This window comes from Aegilops tauschii, chromosome 2, assembly GCF_002575655.3.
Source record: "Aegilops tauschii subsp. strangulata cultivar AL8/78 chromosome 2, Aet v6.0, whole genome shotgun sequence".
NCBI classification, from domain to species: domain Eukaryota; kingdom Viridiplantae; phylum Streptophyta; class Magnoliopsida; order Poales; family Poaceae; genus Aegilops; species Aegilops tauschii.
The window spans coordinates 407,051,823-407,074,390 of NC_053036.3; the positions used below are offsets into that span (position 1 = coordinate 407,051,823).

At 42.2% G+C, this 22,568-nt stretch overlaps 1 protein-coding gene across 1 annotated transcript; it reads right to left on the reverse strand.

The window, feature by feature from the left end:
• Nucleotides 1-268: 268 nt before the first annotated feature.
• Nucleotides 269-6,205, reverse strand: LOC109763689 (serine carboxypeptidase-like 19). The gene is made up of 10 exons (XM_040399192.2): nucleotides 5,994-6,205; nucleotides 5,120-5,225; nucleotides 3,271-3,308; nucleotides 2,335-2,436; nucleotides 2,091-2,171; nucleotides 1,671-1,826; nucleotides 1,483-1,554; nucleotides 1,282-1,400; nucleotides 1,070-1,172; nucleotides 269-582 (listed from the first exon to the last, which is right to left on the reverse strand). Exons 1-10 carry the CDS (start codon nucleotides 6,126-6,128, stop codon nucleotides 499-501), a joined length of 996 nt encoding a protein of 331 aa, XP_040255126.1. The 5' UTR covers nucleotides 6,129-6,205; the 3' UTR covers nucleotides 269-498.
• Between the last annotated feature and the right edge of the window lie 16,363 nt (nucleotides 6,206-22,568).

A 22,568-nucleotide genomic window follows, 5' to 3' on the forward strand; every position in this document is an offset into this window, starting at 1 on the left:
TCAATAACCCGGATCATCCAACATATACGAGACGAGGGTAGGTTATGGGCGAAGGCGGGTCTACTTAAGGGTGATGAAAGAGGGTTCGACGTGGAGACAATGTGGGCTGGAAACGAGTAGTCCTCATAGGTTGCTAGCATAGGTGTCTCAGACGTGTTCCACATGTAAATAACAATGGAATGATGGACTAGGGGTTCTCTCCCCCTTTCTTCTTTAATGAATAATACGCACTCTCGTGAGTATTGGAGAAAAAAAGAAGATGAAAACGAAATATAAATATTGTACATTTAACTTGATTTACCCAGCGAAGTAATAAGGTTTATGACTTATTTCTCACACAGATTTTTTTTAAAGCTGCACAACTTAACATGACCAAATTGTGCAAGGAGTGTACATCCAAGCAAGCAAAACAATGTTGGTTCTACCTAGGAACCTTATTTATTGTCTAGATGCGACAGACACGTACTGACACACGCTCATCCAAACGGAGGTCGCCATTCACAGAGGGTCACCCGAAAGCCATCTTGCGAACATCTCGAGGCACTCCTTGGGCTTGTACTCTGGAGCAGTATGCCCAGCACCCTACATGGTAATCCACAGATATATGCTTATGATATTATAATACATCCACTGACTAGGGCAGTAGAGTTTATCCTGGTTTAGTTATGCTCTGGAAAAGAAAATATTAAGTGTCTGAAGCACTTACCTTCACAGTTGCATATGTTAGGTCAGTCGAGTAACTTCTTGTGAATTTGGAAAAATCAAATTTATTTTAGCAGTGTAAGACTTAGGCAACGCTAACCTGCCAATGTTGATTAGGTGAAGACATTTTGCTCTAAAATTAGTTGAAGACTTCAATCGGATAAAAAATGGTTATGCAGTTGTACTGAATGTTGTCATAGGCAAAGATGTTTAAGCTCCAAAATATTGTCGTAACACTTCGAAAGATATGTTCAGGAATTTGCTGAACATTCAAATATCGTTTTTCCCCATATGTTGGAGAAAATAAGTTAATACCGTGGAATAGACCCCCAAAGAAGGAACTTTCAGCAGGCACAGGACAACTTACCCAGCAACTTGGCCATGGTCTCCAGTCATCTGTGATAGACAGGTTAAGAGATCTTATCCATGCTTGCGTGCCAACGAAGGGAAACTTGCTATCATGGTCGCCGCTGCAACATCAATTACATCAGAATCAGATTTTCCGGCCATATTGCAATACGGACCCACTGTGATCTCTCAGAACAGTTTTACATTAATTTTGTCCTGTGGGCTGGTTACCTGTATATCAGCGCTGGATATCCTTGTCTGCGTAGCCTCGAATGAATCTCTACTGTACTTGTGATATCTCTAGCGTACGGTAGGTCGCGATCACATCTTTTCCATTCCCCCTTTGTTCCCTGTAGTGTGACAACATTCATGCACAACTAGACCCCGAAAAGGATTCAGTACAGCTGTAGAGTAGCGCAGTAGAGGTAGTACCTTGCGAACGCCAAGACTCTCCCTTACTCCCTCATCATTTGCCCAGATATAAGATAGCTGTTGGGCATCGCTCTGTGACAAAATTAACCAACATTAGTTCTGTGAGTAAGAGGGCATACACTTTAAAATTAAGGGATATCAATAGAGTTTATGGGAACTGGATGCACTAAATTTCATCGGCACTCAACTCTACACTTGAAGGGAAACAGGAGATCATCACCAGCGGAGTACTGCACTGTGAGCCCACTTGTTCCATTTCTTGCAGCTGCTTGCTGAATCCTGGGGCTCCATATTGCCTCGCATTTGGGTTCCAGGATGTGGGACAAGTTGATATCTTTTGTGCACTATATGTCCATTGTTAGTAGAAATTAGTAACCAAAACTTCTCGTGTTCCATACATGGCAGCTTGAATCGAAGATGTTTTACCTTCTGTCTTCACTGATTGACAGGAAAAGATAATATATGTGCGTGTGCAAAATTATTACAAATTCAATTTAAGATGATTTTTGCTTCAGGGATCTTCAATATGGATGCCTCCAGTTGAGACCTGTGCAATTCCCAATTTAAATGGTCGTATTATAACTAATAGTTACTTTGGGGAAACTTACATCGGCAATAGCTTGGATGGACTCGGCGCATAACACATTGGGTGGATCACTATAATTTCCTCCGCAGTTCTCCATGGCAAACTGTGGATAAATTTTCTTTGCATTCTGAGTGCGATACAACTCATGAAAACTTCAATTGTATATAGAAATCTCTTGTATATACGGTCCTCTGCTTTAGTACTGTACTACCACTGTAATTTCTACTGCTACTACTGTTAGTGCTTTTTGTGAGATGGTGGATCACCTCGTAAAGTTCGTCCGATAGCAATCCCATGCCATGAAAAAATTGGACTTTACCAGCGGTGTCAAACCTGTCGTCAGTCACTGGATTCCCGGCAAAGTACCCCTGTAATATTCTTGTTAAGCGATGCAAAAATAAATTAGATGAACATTATGCCTAAGCATATTTTGTGATAGTCTGGATTCAGGCTAGGCTAGCATTGGTCCTAGTTGCATTTGGGTTGATTCTGAGTAGAGACACTAAGTTGGGTTGACCAATTTGCCCAAGTTCGCGCTATGATACAAGTCATCTATTTTAGCCTTTAACAGGTCTCAATTGCTAACCAGGCTCAAAAGGTTCTTCCACCTGACCCAGATAATACAAAATATTCATCAGAAGAACACTACTATAAAAAATTGTTTACTGCAGTGACCTCATAATGCAATTTGGTATTAAATTACATAGGTTCCTCGCTAACTGTACGTGTGTTGAAATTTCTAGAGATTCCAAGAAGAGTACTATGTATTTTCCTGTTTTTCTTTAAAAAACCTAGGAATTTTTTTTCGTATTTCCATAACTTTTTCAGTCGCGTATGGAACCCCTTACAAATGGTGCTTGCAGCCGCTCGCAAGTTCCACTAGTCAGAAATCAGCAAGGACCCACATTCCAGTTCATCCTTCGAGTGAGTCTAGAAGGTTTAGTTAGACTATTCAAACAGGGGTCAATTGTTTAGGTGTCAGCAGCCAAAGACTGTTCCCAAACAAAGGAATAAATGTAAAGAAATAGCTTCATGATTCTAGGATCACAAGGGGAATCGGAAAAGAATGGCTCAGTGACACACCGACGTATATTGTACAGAACAAGAGTAAACACAAGAACCAAATGAAAGCTAATTTTACTTAGTTAACCAGACTCGTAATGAAATCTTATTTTACTTAATATAAATGGACTTCAACAAACCTTGAGGTTAAGAAGTGGTTCTTCGCCAGATTCTTTATCTGAAAGTGGTAAACATATATGTGTGTGTTAGTGAACAGTGATGCACATGTACAATAAGTAATCATCATTAATGTTTTGAACAGCTAAAGTAAATTGACCGCAAAATTCTTAAAATATTAAAATAAAGTGGAAGTTATATGGTACTCGAACAATAGAATATGACGGGCAACCTCAATAGATTTATAAGAAAATAATGATGTGTATTATGTGCGGCAAAATAAAAGGTGAAGATCCTCCCTCACCCCCTCACCCCCTTGCGTCGCCTCCCCTGGGCGACGCCAGGGGACGCCAGCCCCTCCCGTCTTCTCTCCTGCCGCCGGCCAAGTCCGCGGTGGCGGCGGGCCCGACACCAAAGCGCTAGGGCGGGTGGTGTGCTGTGAGATCTCCTGGAGGTGGCAGGGGCGACTCCGGCCTTGGATCCGCGAGCAACAGATAGGGCGGCGCCCCTTGCCTGTGCGGCGGCGGTCAGATCCATGGCCGGCATGGTGCTCTTCCCCTCGGTGGAGTCTGTGCCTGGAGATGGGTGGCGGCGGAAGCCGCGGATCTGGCGTCCCATTCAGGTCCACCCCGGCGTGGTTTTTTCCAACCGGCAGCGTGTGGAGGGACTGGTGAGGGGCGGCTGGAGGCTCCCTGCCAGTATGCCGACGGCAGCTTTCGTCTTCACGGCGAGGCTCCGTACGGTTCCAGTCAGCTGCGAGATCGGTGGGCGCGACTTCCGATGAAAATCGCGCCGACTACGGTCATGGCGGACGATGGCGGCGTCTATGACGTTGTTCCCTTCTCGAGGCATCGTTGTTGCAGGTCGTGGCACCCCACTCGTGATGCTCCGGGGGAAACCCTAGATCTGGGTCTACCGAATCGGCCGATGATGGCACCTTCGATGCCGTTGTCCCTCCTGGGGGCTTCGTTTTGGAGCAAGTGCTGGCTGGAGGGGACAAGAGGAGGAGCAGTGTTACATCTACCGCAAGGCCGAAGGCGGATCCCGGCGACATGGCGCTGCGGAGGTTTGGCGACGGGCGCGTGTGGACGGATACGTGCAGGGTGGTGGCGTTGTCTGGCGCCGTGGTGGCGTCGACGGCAAGCCAGGCAAGGTCGATGCGTCAGTTCCTGCCCTGGAGATGGACCGGTGGAAGATGGCGGTGACAGCCTCTGAGAGTGCGCCGGTCCGGTGTGTGACCCAGTCCTGGTATGTGCCTGGGTTGGGGCATCCGGCTTTAGATGTTAGGCTTTGGTGCGATGTCTGTTTGGTATTTGGCTCGGACATTCGGCACCCCCTTCATCAAGGGGATAGGACTAGCAACAAGTGTTGCTTAGATGGTGGCTTCAGGCGTACTGATGTATTACTTTGTATGGTCTTTGAGAATAATTAATAAAATGGCTGCATGCATCGTCCAGATGCAGAGGCCGGGGGTACATCCTCCTTTTCAAAAAAAAAAAGTGCGGCAAAATCATATTATCTGTACAATTTCGGTCCAACAAAAGACTCAAAACTCCCTAAGAAGAAGTCAAACCTGAAATATGTATAGTGTTGTCAGTAAGGCTACAAATGTCTGTCAATTGTGCAACTCATTTCTACAACATTTGGGGTGTACCAAATTGCTGATTTAGATTTACTAGATATCATTTGGTATAAAGCTAGCGAAACACTTAACTAAAGTAAGACAAGTCCTTGTATGACTAGATCCCTGTTTATTGCCCCATTATAGTACGATTAGCTTTAGATTTTATGTCTTAACCTTTTAAGATTGAAAACAGAAATGTGCTCCATAGCAGCAGTTCATCATCTATAGAAAAGTATAAAGAGTCTTACTTGATATGTGTATTTCCAGGGCAAGAGTGGGTATGATCATACCACAATATGATTCACCGCCAACATAAAGTGAATTTGAGAGGAACTGGGGGTGTCCACGTAACCACTGCATGTAAAAGGATAAATTAGAATAAATATAAAAGCAGATATAGAGATTAAATATTGATCTCTGTTTCTCATAGCACAACTAAAAATTCCACTCTAATTAGTTTTGGTTAGATCATGGGGTGGGGCCCAGCTGAATGAAGTGTTACATTAAGCTCATGTTATCTTTATTTGAATGAGTAAAATAATAATGAACCCTGGCACACAATTAATTAATAACTTGTTTGCAAGATATTAATTTAACAAAAATTTAGAAGGAATTTGACATTAACAATTTGATTCCCATGTTACAGATGAAGCTTAAAGGTAAACCTTGTGATTCAATTTGGGCAGAATCAATAACAGGGAGGAGAAATATGCAGTCGAATGAATTTGTTCGGGTCTTACAAGTTACAATGGCTATAAATTTACAAAACTCCCATGACTAAGTTATCCTCCGAGATCAACGCTTGAAGCTAACATATTTTATTCATAAAGGTACCTCTAATACGGTAGTAGCTCCCAGGAATAATTAAACATCTCATCTGTTAATCATTACGGCTCAAAACAGTTGAAGGTATTCGGCACATTAAGCACAGTTTTTTTTTTTGACAGAGTCCATTAAGCATAGTTTAAATAAAGTATGACATGTCAATGAATTGGGTTTTGGGTAAGAATCTATAGAGAACTTATGAGTTACAAGTGTAGTTGGGTATGATACCTAACAAAACACCTCCCGGTAGATTTTTCACAAACCATATGTACCATGGGAAACTGGAAGGGTCCTGACCTTTTTGAGAAAGACGACTAGCCTTTTAACTGCCGTGGTATCACTAGATATGAACCCTTCCTCCAATGTGCCGTACGAGAACCCAGACCCAACAGGACTATCAATAAAGATTATATTGCTCACCTGCAAAATCATGTAATAATACAACGAAAGATGACACAGGAGGCAAATATTTTGGCATATTCTTCTTCAAAGGTTATGATTAAAAAAAAGAGAAAGATTGGCACGAGGATACCTTGGTCCATGTCTCCGGTCGGTAGAGCAAGGCTGGGAGTCCACCTCTGTACCCTTGGACGTCAAACCGGAAGGGCCATGTACGTGTATGAACATTTAATTCATTCTCAACGAACTGTCAAAGTTACACACTTCTACAACATCATTCCCAGAAGTATATGTTTTTAAAATTTCTGGGGGAAAGTTAGGCATATACTAAATAAGTTGGGTTCAATTGAATATCACTGCAATTTTCCTTGTTCTTTCGAAGGAAATGACAGAACCTGTTGAAGGGTCACAGAGGACGGCCTCCCTGAACTGGAGAGACTGTGTCAGAACTCAGAAGCAGTCGGCAAAGCCTCCGCCATTGCCTCCGGCATTCTGCAGCGGCATCCGCTCGGGTGTGGCCTTGTGGCCCAACGGGGTAATTGCTCACAGAGCTCATTGCGACTCGATACCGTCATCGAGATCGACGAGCTGGGCGCTTTTCCTCGGCGCGGCGAATGGACGGGGAGCCCATGAACCTGTCGCTCTCCCAGGGTATCTTCTACATCGACGACTTCCGCGGCTAGCCAGGGTCCTGCGATTGCTTCCGCCGGTTCAACGTGGCCGCGGCGCCGCTAGGGCTGGAAGAGGGACTATTTTGGTTCGAACAGAGGTGGGGAGGGAGTCCGGTTCGAACAGAGGTGGGAAGAGGGTTTGGTCCGAACAGAGAGGTCGACGCAGGAGTGCCGAGTACAGGACTATTTTGAGTTTTTTTTAGAAGAATTTCTTTTTTTGAAATGGACTATTTTGAGCTTTCATTCCCGGACACACTTTTAAGCCTCAAGTCTAGTGATGGTAAAAAAATGGTTTTAAGTCTAGTGCTATATACCACGTTCCCAATCATAAATAAAAGAGCAATGCTAGACCTACGTAATAAATCTTACGTGATGCATTGCAAATGAAATTACTTGAGCCATCCGATTAGGCTCGGAAAGTTGAATGAGCATAGATGCAAAACTTTGATTTGGACACAATTTCGAATGCCTCATGTGACTGTGAAAAGGATGAGAGGCCCAAAGAAGAAAGCGTCCTTATTGGTTCTTTTACTATGCATGAAAGTGCTGCATTTGTGAGACAATTGAGTCCCAAATACAATGTTTTCTAAATAAGTGAGTGATGTGATGTGATACGAAATATGCCTTCACTTGTTTTCTAAATAAGTGTGTTTTTTATATTAGTGTAATGTCAACAACGCTCTTATACTATAGGATGGAAGGAGTAATATATTCGAGAAACAATTGGTAGCTTCAGAGACGTGTGTGAAGCAAAGCTAGCTAGTACGGTAGCTGGTCAATTAGTTACCCATCTCGAAGACCATGCGGAGGCCGGAGCAGGGCACTCCGAAATGGCTAAAAAATCAATTTCGACCCATCTATGCTAGTACACACACACGCACGCACGCGCGCGCGCACACATACACACATGTCGCTCGTTGCAGCACCATCAGCTCGTTGTCGTACCCTCCCTCATGCACCACCATCGTAGCATCACCATTGCAGCTTGCAACCTCGCCGTCATAGCCTAGCCGTCGTCGGGTATAAGCCTCGCCGTTGCAGCTTGCAACCTTCACCATCGTAGCCTCGTCGTTGTTGGGTAGCAGCCTCGCCGTTGCAGCTTGCAACCTCGTCGTCGCAGCCATGCCGTCGTCGTCGTTGAAGCTTTTTGCAAGGCCGGTTGAAGCTTTCTACGTCGCTGGTTGCAGCTTTGTGCTGTTGGCAGTGACCAGCTCCAACATCTGTCGTCATGGATGAAGCTTTTTACGACACCGGTTGAAGTTTTTTGCAATGTCGTTTGAAGATTTTTTCTATTGGCAGTGCCCAGCCCCGGCGTCCGTCAACCACTGGTTGAAGCTTTTTGTCACGCCAATTGAAGCTTTCGGAGACGATGGTTGTAGCTTTTTGCTGTGGCAGTGGCCGGCTCCAGCATATGTCCCCGCTGGTTGAAGCTTTTGCTGCGCCGGTAGTAGCTTCCTCAAACGCAGGTTGCAACACTGGTGGTGTCTCTGGGTGCTCGCTGCTCCTGTGAGATTGCTCCCCGTAGCAAAAACGTAACAGCGTCGGCCATAGCAGCTCGTAGTCACCCTCAGTCGCCGTCCGCCCCAAGCTCATAAGCCATGCCCGCCACGGCCTCTGAGCTCGCAGGCCCTGGCCCCCTTATCGTAGCAGTGTGGAAGAAACCTTGAGACTCTCAGGGTGACGACGCATGCGAGCAGCACACCATGGAGGAGTTGCGTGTGATGTGAGAGGGGAGGAGTGCTCGCTGGGGCTATGGCAGAGGAGGTGAGGTGGAGCGCTGTGGAAGAAGGAAGAGGATACGGTTGAGATGCGGGGTGGCGACGTGTGGCGGAGAGGGCGCAGACGCATGTGCACAGTTGAATTGCGTTTTCATCGAACGTGCGTCGTGCGGCCGGCCAAATCACTCGGCCGGCGTGTCGTACGCAAGCGTTTCCCTTTTGGATTTGAGCTCGATTCCCTCTGATTTTATCACTTTTTCTGACTTGTTAGAGCTCCAACATAATGTATGACTCCAACTTTTGTGGACTAACCGATGGAGAAGTAACTCCTCGCTGCCATCACCATGCCATAGCCACCAAATTCAAAATCTTTGAAGAATGTCACATTGACAGGAGGTTTTTGAAGGAAATATGCCCTAGAGGCAATAATAAAGTTGTTATTTTATATTTTCTTATATCATGATAAATGTTTATTATTCATGCTAGAATTGTATTAACCGGAAACTTGATACATGTGTGGATATATAGACAAAACACTGTGTCCCTAGTAAGCCTCTACTAGGCTAGGTCGTTAATCAAAGATGGTTAAGTTTCCTAACCATAGACATGTGTTGCCATTTGATGAACGGGATCACATCATTAGGAGAATGATGTGATGGACAAGACCCATCCGTTAGCTTAGCATAATGATCGGTAAGTTTTATTGTTATTGCTTTCTTCATGACTCATACAACATATTCCTTTGACTATGAGATTATGCAACTCCCGAATACCGGAGGAATACCTTGTGTGCTATCAAACGTCACAACGTAACTGGGTGATTATAAAGATGCTCTACAGGTATCTCTGAAGGTGTTTTTTGGGTTGGCATAGATCAAGATTAGGATTTGTCACTCCGAGTATCGGAGAGGTATCTCTGAGCCCTCTCGGTAATGCACATCATAATAAGCCTTGCAAGCAATGTGACTAATGAGTTAGTTACGGGATGATGTATTATGGAACGAGTAAAGAGACTTGCCGGTAACAAGATTGAACTAGGTATGAAGATACCGACGATCGAATCTCGGGCAAGTAGCATACCGATGACAAAGGGAATAACGTATGTTGTCATTGCGGTTTGACCGATAAAGATCTTCATAGAATATGTGGGAACCAATATGAGAATCTAGGTTCCGCTGTTGGTTATTGACCGGAGAGGTGTCTTGGTCATGTCTACATAGTTCTCGAACCCGTAGGGTCCGCACGCTTAACGTTCGATGACGATTTTGTATTGTATGAGTTATGTGATTTGGTGACCGAATGTTGTTCGGAGTCCCGGATAAGATCGCATACATGACGAGGAGTCTCGAAATGGTCGAGAGGTAAAGATTCATATATAGGACGATAGTATTTGGACACCGGAAGTGTTCCGGGGGTACCGGTTACGTATCGGGTCAGCGGAAGGGGTTCCGGGCTACCCCCGGCAAACTATATGGGTCTATTGGGCCAAGAGGGGAAACTCAGCAGCCAGCATGGGCTGCTGCACCCCCCTTGCTAGCCGAATCGGAACGGGAAGGGAAAGGGGGAAGAGAGAAGGAAGGGGAGGCAATTCAGCCTCCCCTTCCTTCCCTCCTCTCTCCCCTTTCCTTCCCTCTCTGGAAAAGATGGTAGGGGGGGCGAATTGGACATGGCCCCCAAGTAGGATTCCTCCTACTTGGGGTGCCCCATGGTTGTCCCCTCCCCCTCCCACATATATATATGTGGGGAGGGGGCGCCTAGAACACACAACAAACATTGTTAGCTGTGTCCGGCGCACCCCTCCACAGTTTACGCCTCCGGTCATATTCACGTAGTGCTTAGGTGAAGCCCTGCGCGGATCACTTCACCATCACCGTCACCATGCCATCGTGCTGGCGCAACTCTCCCTCGACACTTTGCTGGATCAAGAGTTCGAGGGACGTCATCGAGCTGAACGTGTGCAGAACTCGGAGGTGTCGTACGTTCGGTACTTGATCGGTCGGAACGAGAAGTTCGATTACATCAACCGCGTTGTTAAATGCTTCTGCTTTCGGTCTACGAGGGTACGTGGACACACTCTCCCCCTCTCGTTGCTATGCATCTCCTAGATAGATCTTGCGTGAGCGTAGGAAATTTTTGAAATTGCATGCTACGTTTCCCAACAGTGGCATTCGAGCCAGGTCAATGCTTAGATGATATGCACGAGTAGAACACAAAGAGTTGTGGGCGGTGATCGTCATACTGCTTACCACCAATGTCTTATTTTGATTCGGCGGTATTGTTGGATGAAGAGGCCCAGACCAACCTTACATGACCACGTTCATGAGACCGGTTCCACCGACAGACATACAACTAGTTTTGCATAAAGGTGGCTGGCGGGTGTCTGTTTCTCCAACTTTAGTTGAATCGAATTTGACTGCGGCCGGTCCTTGTTGAAGGTTAAAACAGAAAACTTGATAAATCACCGTTGTGGTTTTGATGCGTAGGTAAGAACGGTTCTTGCTAGAAGCTCGTAGCAGCCACGTAAAACTTGGAACAACAAAGTAGAGTACGTCTAACTTGTTTTTGCAGGGCATGTTGTGATGTGATATGGTCAAGACATGATGTGATATACGTTATTGTATGAGATGATCATGCTTTGTAAAAGTCACTAGCAACCGACAGGAGCCTTATGGTTGTCTCTTTATTGTATGAAATGCAAACGCCATGTAATTGCTTTACTTTATCACTATGCGTTAGCGATAGTTGTAGAAGCAATAGTTGGCGAGACGACCACGACGCTACGATGGAGATCAAGGTGTCGAGCCGGTGACAATGGAGATCATGAAGGTGCTTTGGAGATGGAGATAAAAGGCACAAGATGATGATGGCCATATCATGTCACATATTTTGATTGCATGTGATGTTTATCTTTTATGCATCTTATTTTGCACAGTTCGAGGTAGCATTATAAGATGATCCCTTAACTAAAATTTCAAGGTATAAGTGTTCTCCTTGAGTATGCACCGTTGCGACGGTTCTTCGTGCTGAGACACCATGTGATGATCGGGTGTGATAAGCTCTACATTCACATACAACGAGTGCAAGACAGTTTTGCACATGCGGAATACTCGGGTTAAACTTGACGAGCCTAGCATGTACAGACATGGCCTCGGAACACTGGAGACCGAAAGGTCGAACGTGAATCATATAGTAGATATGATCAACATAGAAATGTTCACCATTGAAGACTACTCCATCTCACGTGATGATCGGACATGGTTTAGTTGATTTGGATCACGTGATCATTTAGATGACTCAAGGGATGTCTATCTAAGTGGGAGTTCTTAAGTAATATGATTAATTGAACTTAATTTATCATGAACTTAGTCCTGATAATATTTGCATATCTATGTTGTAGATCAATAGCTCGCGTATAGCTCCCCTGTTTTATTTTTTATGTGTTCCTAGAGAAAACTAAGATGAAAGATGATAGTAGCAATGATTCGGACTAGGTCCGTGATACGTCTCCAACGTATCTATAATTTTTGATTGTTCCATGCTATTATATATTCTGTTTTGGGTGTTCAATGGGCTTTATTATACACTTTTATATTATTTTTGGGACTAACCTATTAACCGGAGGCCCAGCCCAAATTGCTGTTTTTTTTCCTATTTCAGTTTTTCGAAGGAAAGGAATATCAAACGGAGTCCAAACGGAATGAAACCTTCGGGAACGTGATTTTCGAAACAAACGTGATCCAGAGGACTTGGAGTGGACGTCAAGAAATCAACGAGGAGGCCACGAGGCAGGGGGCGCGCCTACCCCCTGGGCGCACCCTCGACCCTCGTGGCTCCACCGACCTACTTCTTCCTCCTATATATACCTATGTACCCCAAACCATCAGCAGAGGAGCGAAAACCCTATTTCCACCGCCGCAACCTTCTGTACCCGTGAGATCCCATCTTGGGGCCTCTTCCGGCGCTCCGCCGGAGGGGGCATTGATCACGGAGGGCTTCTACATCAACACCATAGCCTCTCCGATGATGTGTGAGTACGTAGTTTACCTCAGACCTTCGGGTCCATAGTTATTAGCTAGATGGCTTGTTCTCTCTCTTTGGATCTCAATACAAAGTTCTCCTCGTTTCTCTTGGAGATCTATTCGATGTAATCTTCTTTTGTGGTGTGTTTGTCGAGATCCGATGAATTGTGGGTTTATGATCAAGATTATCTATGAACAATATTTGAATCTCCTCTGAATTCTTTTATGTATGATTGGTTATCTTTGCAAGTCTCTTCGAATTATCAGTTTGGTTTGGCCTACTAGATTGATCTTTCTTGCAATGGGAGAAGTGCTTAGCTTTGGGTTCAATCTTGCGGTGCTCGATCCCAGTGACAGTAGGGGAAACGACACGTATTGTATTGTTGCCATCGAGGATAAAAATATGGGGTTTATATCATATTGCATGAGTTTATCCCTCTACATCATGTCATCTTGCTTAAAGCGTTACTCTGTTCTTATGAACTTAATACTCTAGATGCATGCTGGATAGCGGTCGATGTGTGGAGCAATAGTAGTAGATGCAGGCAGGAGCCGGTCTATTTGTCACGGACGTGATGCCTATATACATGATCATACCTAGATATTCTTATAACTATGCTCAATTCTATCAATTGCTCGACAGTAATTTGTTCACCCACCGTAATACCTATGATATCTTAAGAGAAGCCACTAGTGAAACCTATGGCCCCCGGGTCTATTCTCTATCATATTAATCTACCGTTATTTTTATTACCGTTTATTTTGCAATCTTTACTTTTTATCTTTATCATAGAAATACCAAAAATATTATCTTATCATCTCTATCAGATCTCACTTTTGCAAGTGGCCGTGAAGGGATTGACAACCCCTTTATCACGTTGGTTGCAAGGTTCTTATTTGTTTGTGTAGGTGCGAGGGACTTGAGCGTGGCCTCCTACTGGATTGATACCTTGGTTCTCAAAAACTGAGGGAAATACTTACGCTACTTTGTTGCATAACCCTTTCCTCTTCAAGGGAAAACCAACGCATGCTCAAGAGGTAGCAAGAAGGATTTCTGGCGTCGTTGCCGGGGAGTCTACGCACAAGTCAAGACATACCAAGTACCCATCACAAACTCTTATCCCTCGCATTACATTATTTGCCATTTGCCTCTCGTTTTCCTCTCCCCCACTTCACCCTTGCCGTTTTATTCGCCTTCTTTTTCGTTTGCGTTTTTCTTGCCAGATCTATTGTTTGCTTGTGTTACCATGTGCCTTCTATTTGCTTGCATCTTTGCTTGCTAAAAGTCTATTGATATGGATCCACTTAAAGTGTTCTACTTGGATCATCTTCGATCCTTATGTGCTCGTGCTAAAACCCCAACTAGCCTAGTTGATGGGAAATCTTCAGATGAGCATGCTCATTTTGTGCGTCATCATTTGTCTGAAAAGGGGAAGCTCTTATGGTATCACATAAATAGTTTGCTTTGCTATGCTTGGAATCTTTGTGAAATTTATGATTTTACTTGTTGCTCTAAGAACCCTAAAAAACACCTTCCCTACCTATGTGAGTTTAATGATAATGACATCTTATCTTCTTATGGAAAGGGTGTTTATAGTTACTATGATATCGAACAAATTGAAGAATTTGTCGTTTTTTAGGGTGCTCATGAAGTTGCTTCTTTGATTGAAAAGTATGATATTACTCTCTACAAATCTGAAAATTCCGACATACTTAAATATTGCTATGAAAACTATGCCCATAATGTCTATGTCAAAGAACTTATGACCGTTGCTTTGGAAGAAAATAATGATATGTAGGAATCTATAGATAATTGTGATTCCGATGATTTGATTGAAATATCCCTTGATGAACATGATGCTTGTGGCCATGATGCCAATATTTATGAAGATGAATTTTCTATAGTATCTTATGTTAAACATGAGATCGTTGCTATTGCACCCATACTTAATAGTTCCTTCGATGAAAAGCATGATTGCAATGATGTTATTATAAATTCTATGAATGTCAATTGTGCTAATAATATGCAAAACCCTAAGCTTGGCGATGCTAGTTTTGCTATGTCTACTACTTGTTGCAATGATCATGATTGGGGTGATTCTTCTTATGATCTTGAAAATTTATTTAAGCCCCATGATGAATATGAGATTGATAATAGTGTTTGCAATAATATTGAAAGTGGGTTTGGAAGAGTGTCAACTTTAGATCCCACATATTTGGAGAATGTTCAGTCTTATGAAGTTTTTGATAAAAGTGGGTTTGGAGAGGTCATGACTTTAGTTAATGTTAATCCCACTATTTTGGAAGAGTGTCAACTTTGCATACATGTGGATCGTGTTAAGAATATGTTGTGTGATAGATATATTGTTGAATTTTCTTATGATCCTACATGTAATTACTATGAGAGAGGAAAATACGGTTGTAGAAATATTCATGTTAGTAAATTACCTCTCTTCATGTTGAGATTGCTATCGTCTCTTTCGTCTTCCTTGCATATGCTAGGATTTGCTTGCCTTGATAATTTGTTTGCTTATAAAATGCCTATGCATAGGAAGTATGTTAGACTTAGACGTGTTTATCACGTGTTTTATGATGCTCTCTTTGCGCTTCAATTCTTATCTTTCATGTGAGCATCATTAAAATTATCAATGCCTAGCTAAAAGGCTTTAAAGAAAAACGCTTGTTGGGAGGCAACCCAATTTTATTTTAGTTCCTTGCTTTTTGTTCCTGTTTAGCAATAAATATTTGATCTAGCCCCTGGTTAGATTTGTTTTTATGTTTTAATTAGTGTTTGTGTCAAGTTAAACCTATAGGATCTTCTTGGATGATAGTTATTTGATCTTGCTGAAAATTCCAGAAACTTTCTGTTCACAAAAACAATTGTTTAAAATCACCAGAACGTGATAAAATACTGATTCCAATTGCAGTAGATCACTAAACAAATTATCTAGGCCTTCCTATTTTGGTAGATTTTTATGAGTTCCATAAGTTTGCGTTAGATACAGATTACTACAGACTGTTCTGTTTTTGACAGATTCTGTTTTTCGTGTGTTGTTTGCTTATTTTGATGAATCTATGGCTAGTAAAAGAGTTTATAAACCATATAGAAGTTTGAATACAGTATTTTTAACACCAATATAAATAAATAATGAGCTCATTACAGTACCTTGAAGTGGTGTTTTGTTTTGTTTCGCTAATGGAGCTCGCGAGATTTTCTGTTAAGTTTTGTGTTGTGAAGTTTTCAAGTTTTGGGTAAAGATTTGATGGATTACGGAACAAGGATTGGCAAGAGACTAAGCTTGGGGGTGCCCAAGGCACCCCGTAAAATTCAAGGACAACCAAAAGTCTAAGCTTGGGGATGCCCCAGAAGGTATCCCCTCTTTCGTCTTCGTCTATCGGTAACTTTACTTGGGGCTATATTTTTATTCACCACATGATATGTGTTTTGCTTGGAGCGTCTTGTATGATTTGAGTCTTTGCTTTTTAGTTTACCACAATCATCCTTGCTGTACAAACCTTTTGAGAGAGACACACATGATTCGGAATTTATTAGAATACTCTATGTGCTTCACTTATATCTTTTGAGCTATATAGTTTTTGCTCTAGTGCTTCACTTATATCTCTTAGAGCACGGTGGTGGTTTTATTTTATAGAAATTATTGATCTCTCATGCTTCACTTATATTATTTTGAGAGTCTTAAACAGCATGGTAATTTGCTTTAATTGTGAAATTAATCCGAATATGATAGGCATCCAAGATGAGCATAATAAAGACTTCCATATTAAGTTCATTGAATATCATGAGAAGTTTGATACTTGATAAGTGTTTTGAGATATAAAGGTGGTAATATTAGAGTGTGCTTGTTGAGTAATTGTGAAATTGAGAAATACTTGTGTTAAGGTTGGCAAGTCCCGTAGCATGCACGTGTGGTAAAAGTTGTGTGACAATTTTGACACATAAGGTGTTCTTTTATTGCTTTCCTTATGAGTGGCGGACGAGCGATGGTCTTTTCCTACCAATCTATCCCTCTAGGGGCATGCGTAGTAGTACTTTTCTTCGAGGGCTAATAAACTTTTGCAATAACTATATGAGTTCTTTATGACTAATGTGAGTCCATGGATTATACACACTCTCAACCTTCCACAATTTTCTAGCCTCTACGGTACCGTGCATTGCCCTTTCTCGCCTTGAGAGTTGGTGCAAACTTCATCGGTGCATCCAAACCCCGTGATATGATACGCTCTATCACACATAAACCTCCTTATATCTTCCTCAAAACAGCCACCATACCTACCTATCATGGCATTTCCATAGCCATTCCGAGATATATTGCCATGCAACTTTCCACCGCTCCGTTTATTATGACACGCTTCATCATTGTCATATTGCTTTGCATGATCATGTAGTTGACATCGTATTTGTGGCAAAGCCACCATTCATAATTTTTTATACATGTCACTCTTGATTCATTGCATATCCCGGTACACCGTCGGAGGCATTCACATAGAGTCATATTTTTGTTCTAAGTGTTGAGTTGTAATTCTTGAGTTGTAAGTAATAAAAGTGTGATGATCATCATTATTAGAGCGTTGTCCCATGTGAGGAAAGGATGATGGAGACTATGATTCCCCCACAAATCGGGATGAGATTCCGGACTAAATAAAAAAAAAAGGCCAAAGAAAAAAAAGAGAAGGCCCAAGAAAAAAATGAGAGAAAAAGAGAGAAGGGACAATGTTACTATCCTTTTTCCACACTTGTGCTTCAAAGTAGCACCGTGATCTTCATGATAGAGAGTCTTCTATGTTATCACTTTCATATACTAGTGGGAATTTTTCATTATAGAACTTGGCTTGTATATTCCAATGATGGGCTTCCTTAAAATGCCCTAGGTCTTCGTGAGCAAGCAAGTTGGATGCACACCCACTTAGTTTCTTTTGTTGAGCTTTCATATATTAATAGCTCTAGTGCATTCGTTGCATGGCAATCCCTACTCCTCTCATTGACATCAATTGATGGGCATCTCCATAGCCTATTGATTAGCCGCGTCAATGTGAGACTTTCTACCTTTTTGTCTTCTCACATAACCCCTATCATTATACTTTATTCCACCCATAGTGCTATATCCATGGCTTACGCTCATGTATTGCGTAAGGGTTGAAAAGGCTGAAGCGTGTTAAAAAGTATGAACAAATTGCTCAGCTTGTCATCGGGGTTACGCATGATGAGAACATTTTGTGTGACGAAATTGAAGCATGGCCTAACTATATGATTTTGTAGGGATGAGCTTTCTTTGGCTATGTTATTTTGATAAGACATAATTGCTTGGTTAGCATGTTTGAAGTATTATTGTTTTTATGTCAACATTAAACTTTTATCTTGAATCTTTCGGATCTAAATATTCATGCCACAATAAAAAGAATTACATATAAAATTATGCTAAGAAGCATTCCACATCAAAAATTCTGTTTTTATCATTTACCTACTCGAGGACGAGTAGGAATTAAGCTTGGGGATGCTTGATACGTCTCCAACGTATCTATAATTTTTTATTGTTCCATGCTATTATATATTCTGTTTTGGATGTTCAATGGGCTTTATTATACAGTTTTATATTATTTTTGGGACTAACCTATTAACCGGAGGCCCAGCCCAAATTGCTGTTTTTTTTGCCTATTTAAGTGTTTTGAAGGAAAGGAATATCAAACAGAGTCCAAATGGAATGAAACCTTCGGGAACGTGATTTTCGGAACAAACGTGATCCAGAGGACTTGGAGTGGACGTCAAGCAATCAACCAGGAGGCCACGAGGCAGGGAAGCGCGCCTACCCTCCTAGGCGCGCCCTCCACCCTCGTGGGCCCCTCATGGGCCCCTCGTGGCTCCACCGACCTACTTCTTCCTCCTATATATACCTACGTACCCGCAAACCATCAGCAGAGGAGCCAAAACCCTATTTCCACCGCCGCAACCTTCTGTACCCGTGAGATCCCATCTTGGGGCCTCTTCCGGCGCTCCGTCGGAGGGGGCATTGATCACGGAGGGCTTCTACATCAACACCATAGCCTCTCCGATGATGTGTGAGTAGTTTACCTCAGAACTTTGGGTCCATAGTTATTAGCTAGATGGCTTGTTCTCTCCCTTTGGATCTCAATACAAAGTTCTCCTCGTTTCTCTTGGAGATCTATTCGATGTAATCTTCTTTTGCGGTGTGTTTGTCGCGATCCGATGAATTGTGGGTTTATGATCAAGATTATCTATGAACAATATTTGAATCTCCTTTGAATTCTTTTATGTATGATTGGTTATCTTTACAAGTCTCTTCGAATTATCAGTTTGGTTTGGCCTACTAGATTGATCTTTCTTGCAATGGGAGAAGTGCTTAGCTTTGGGTTCAATCTTGCGGTGCTCGATCCCAGTGACAGTAGGGGAAACGACACGTATTGTATTGTTGCCATCGAGGATAAAAAGATGGGGTTTATATCATATTGCATGAGTTTATCCCTCTACATCATGTCATCTTGCTTAAAGCGTTACTCCGTTCTTATGAACTTAATACACTAGATGCATGCTGGATAGCGGTCGATGTGTGGAGTAATAATAGTAGATGCAGGCAGGAGTCGGTCTACTTGTCACGGACGTGATGCCTATATACATGATCATACCTAGATATTCTTATAACTATGCTCAATTCTATCAATTGCTTGACAGTAATTTGTTCACCCACGGTAATACTTATGCTATCTTGAGAGAAGCCACTAGTGAAACCTATGGCCCCCGGGTCTATTCTCTATCATATTAATCTACCGTTATTTTTATTACCGTTTATTTTGCAATCTTTACTTTTTATCTTTATCATAAAAATACCAAAAATTGTATCTTATCATCTCTATAAGATCTCACTTTCGCAAGTGGTCGTGAAGGGATTGACAACCCCTTTATCGCGTTGGTTGCTAGGTTTTTATTGTTTGTGTAGGTGCGAGGGACTTGAGCGTGGCCTCCTACTGGATTGATACCTTGGTTCTCAAAAACTGAGGGAAATACTAACGCTACTTTGCTGCATCACCCTTTCCTCTTCAAGGGAAAACCAACGCATGCTCAAGAGGTAGTAGTCCATCATCTGAGGATTATCCTCATTGTTGCACAGAAGAATTATGTCCTTGATGCACCGCTAGGTAACAGACCTATTGCAGGAGCACATGTAGTCGTTATGAGTGTTTGGCAAGCTCGATATGATGATTACTTGATAGTTTAGTGCGCCATGCTTTATGGCTTAGAAGTGGGACTTCAAAAACCGTTTTGAACGCCACGGAGCATATGAGATGTTCCAAGAGTTGAAATTGGTATTTCAGACTCATGCCTGTGTTAAGAGGTATGAGACCTCTGACAAGTACTTTGCCTACAAGATGGAGGAGAATAGCTCAGCTAGTGAGCATGTGCTCAGAATGTCTGGGTACTACAATCGCTTGAATCAAGTGGGAGTTAATCTTCCAGAGAAGATAGTGATTCAGAGTTCTCTAGTCATTGTCACCAAGTTACTAGAACTTCGTGATGAACTATAATATGCAAGGGATGACGAAAATGATTCCTAAGCTCTTCGCGATGCTGAAATCGGCGAAGGTAGAAATCAAGAAAGAGCATCAAGTGTTGATGGTTAACAAGACCACTAGTTTCAAGAAAAGGGGCAAAGGAAAATAAAGGGAACTTCAAGAAAGAATGGCAAGCAAGTTGCCACTCCCGTGAAGAAACCCAAAGCTAGACCTAAGCCTGAAACTGAGTGCTTCTACTGCAAAGGGAATGGTCACTGGAAGCGGAACTACCCCAAATACTTGGCAGATAAGAAGGATGGCAAAGTGCACAAAGGTATATTTGATATACATGTTATTGATGTATACTTTACTAGTGTTCATAGTAATGCCAGGGTATTTGATACTGGTTCAATTGCTAAGATTAGTAACTCGAAACAGGAATTGAAAAATGAACAGAGACTAGTTAAGGGCGAGGTGACGATGTGTGTTGGAAGTGATTCCAAGGTTGATAAGATCACCATCGCACACTCCCTCTACCTTCGAGATTAGTGTTGGACCAAAATAAATGTTATTTGGTGTTTGCCTTGAGCATGAATATGATTGGATCATGTTTATTGCAATACGGTTTTTCATTTAAGTCAGAGAATAATTGTTGTTCTGTTTACATGAATAAAACCTTCAATGGTCATACACCCAATGTGAATGGTTTATTGAATCTCGATCATAGTGATACACATATTCATAAGATTGATGCCACAAGATGCAAAGTCGATAATGATAGTGCAACATATTTGTGGCACTGCCGTTTAGGTCATATTGGTGTAAAACGCATGAAGAAACTCCATACGGATGGATTTTTGGAATCACTTGATTATGAATCATTTGATGCTTGCGAACCATGCCTCATGGGAAAGATGACTAAAACTCCATTCTCCGGAACAATGGAGCGAGCCATTGACTTATTGGAAATAATACATACCGATGTATGCGGTCCGATGAGTGTTGAGGCTCGCGGCGGGTATCGTTATTTTCTGACCTTCACAGATGATTTGAGCAGATTAGGGGTATATCTACTTAATGAAACACAAATCTGAAACATTTGAAAAGTTCAAAGAATTTCATAGTGAAGTGGAGAATCATCATAACAAGAAAATAAAGTTTCTATGACCTGATCGCGGAGGCGAATATTTGAGTTATGAGTTTGGCCTTCATTTAAAACAATGTGGAATAGTTTCACAACTCATGCCACCTAGAACACCACAGCGTAATGGTGTGTCCGAACGTCATAACCGTACTTTATTAGATATGGTGAGATATATGATGTCTCTTACCGATTTACCACTATCGTTTTGGGGTTATGCATTAGAGATAGCTGCATTCCCGTTAAATAGGGCACCGTCTAAATCCATTGAGATGACACCGTATGAACAATGGTTTGGCAAGAAACCTAAGCTGTCATTTCTTAAAGTTTGGGGTTGCGACACCTATGTCAAAAGGCTTCAGCCTGATAAGCTCGAACCCAAATCGGAGAAGTGCATCTTCATAGGATACCCTAAGGAAACAATTGGGTACACCTACTACCACAAATCCAAAGGCAAGATCTTTGTTGCCCAAAATGGAACCTTTCTAGAGAAGGAGTTTCTCTCGAAAGAAGTGAGTGGAAGGAAAGTAGAACTTGATGAGGTAATTGTACCTTCTCTCGAATTGGAAAGTAGCTCATCACAGAAAGCCATTGTCGTGATGCCTACACACACTACAGAGGAAGCTAATGATGATGATCATGAAACTTCAGATCAAGTTACTACTGAGCCTCGTAGGTCAACCAGAGCACGATCCACAGTAGAATGGTATGACAATCCTGTTCTGGAAGTCATGTTACAAGACCATCATGAACCTATGAACTATGAAGAAGCTATGATGAGCCCAGATTCCGACAAATGGCTTGAGGCCATGAAATCTGAGATAGGATCCATATATAAGAACAAAGTATGGACTTTGGTGGACTTGCCCGATGATCAGCGAGCCATTGAGAATAAATGGATCTTGAAGAGGAAGACGGGTGCTGATGGTAGTGTTACTATCTACAAAGCTCGAATTGTCGCAAAAGGTTTTCGACAAGTTCAAGGTGTTGACTATGATGAGATTTTCTCACTCGTATCGATGCTTAAGTCTATTCGAATCATGTTAGCACCGCATTTTATGAAATCTGACAAATGGATATCAAAACTGCATTCCTTAATGGATTTATTAAAGAAGAGTTGTACATGATGCAACCAGTAAGTTTTTGTCAATCCTAAAGGTGCTAACAAAATGTGCAAGCTCCAGCGATCCATCTATGGACTGGTGAGAGCATCTTGGAGTTGGAATATACGCTTTGATGAGTTGATCAAAGCATATAGTTTTATATAGACTTGCGGTGAAGCCTGTATTTACAAAAAGTGAGTGGGAGCACTACAGCCTTTCTGATAAGTATATGTGAATGACATATTGTGATCGGAAATGATGTAGAATTTTCTAGAAAGCATAAAGGAGTGTTTAAAA

Coding starts and splice junctions, on each gene's coding strand:
- LOC109763689 (XM_040399192.2), bottom strand. CDS start 6,128: ATGATTTTGCAGGTGAGCAATATAATCTTTATTGATAGTCCTGTTGGG. Junction 2,437..3,270: donor AACCACTTCTTAACCTCAAG/GTTTGTTGAAGT, acceptor AGAATATTACAG/GGGTACTTTGCCGGGAATCC. Junction 1,173..1,281: donor TATCCAGCGCTGATATACAG/GTAACCAGCCCA, acceptor TTGATGTTGCAG/CGGCGACCATGATAGCAAGT.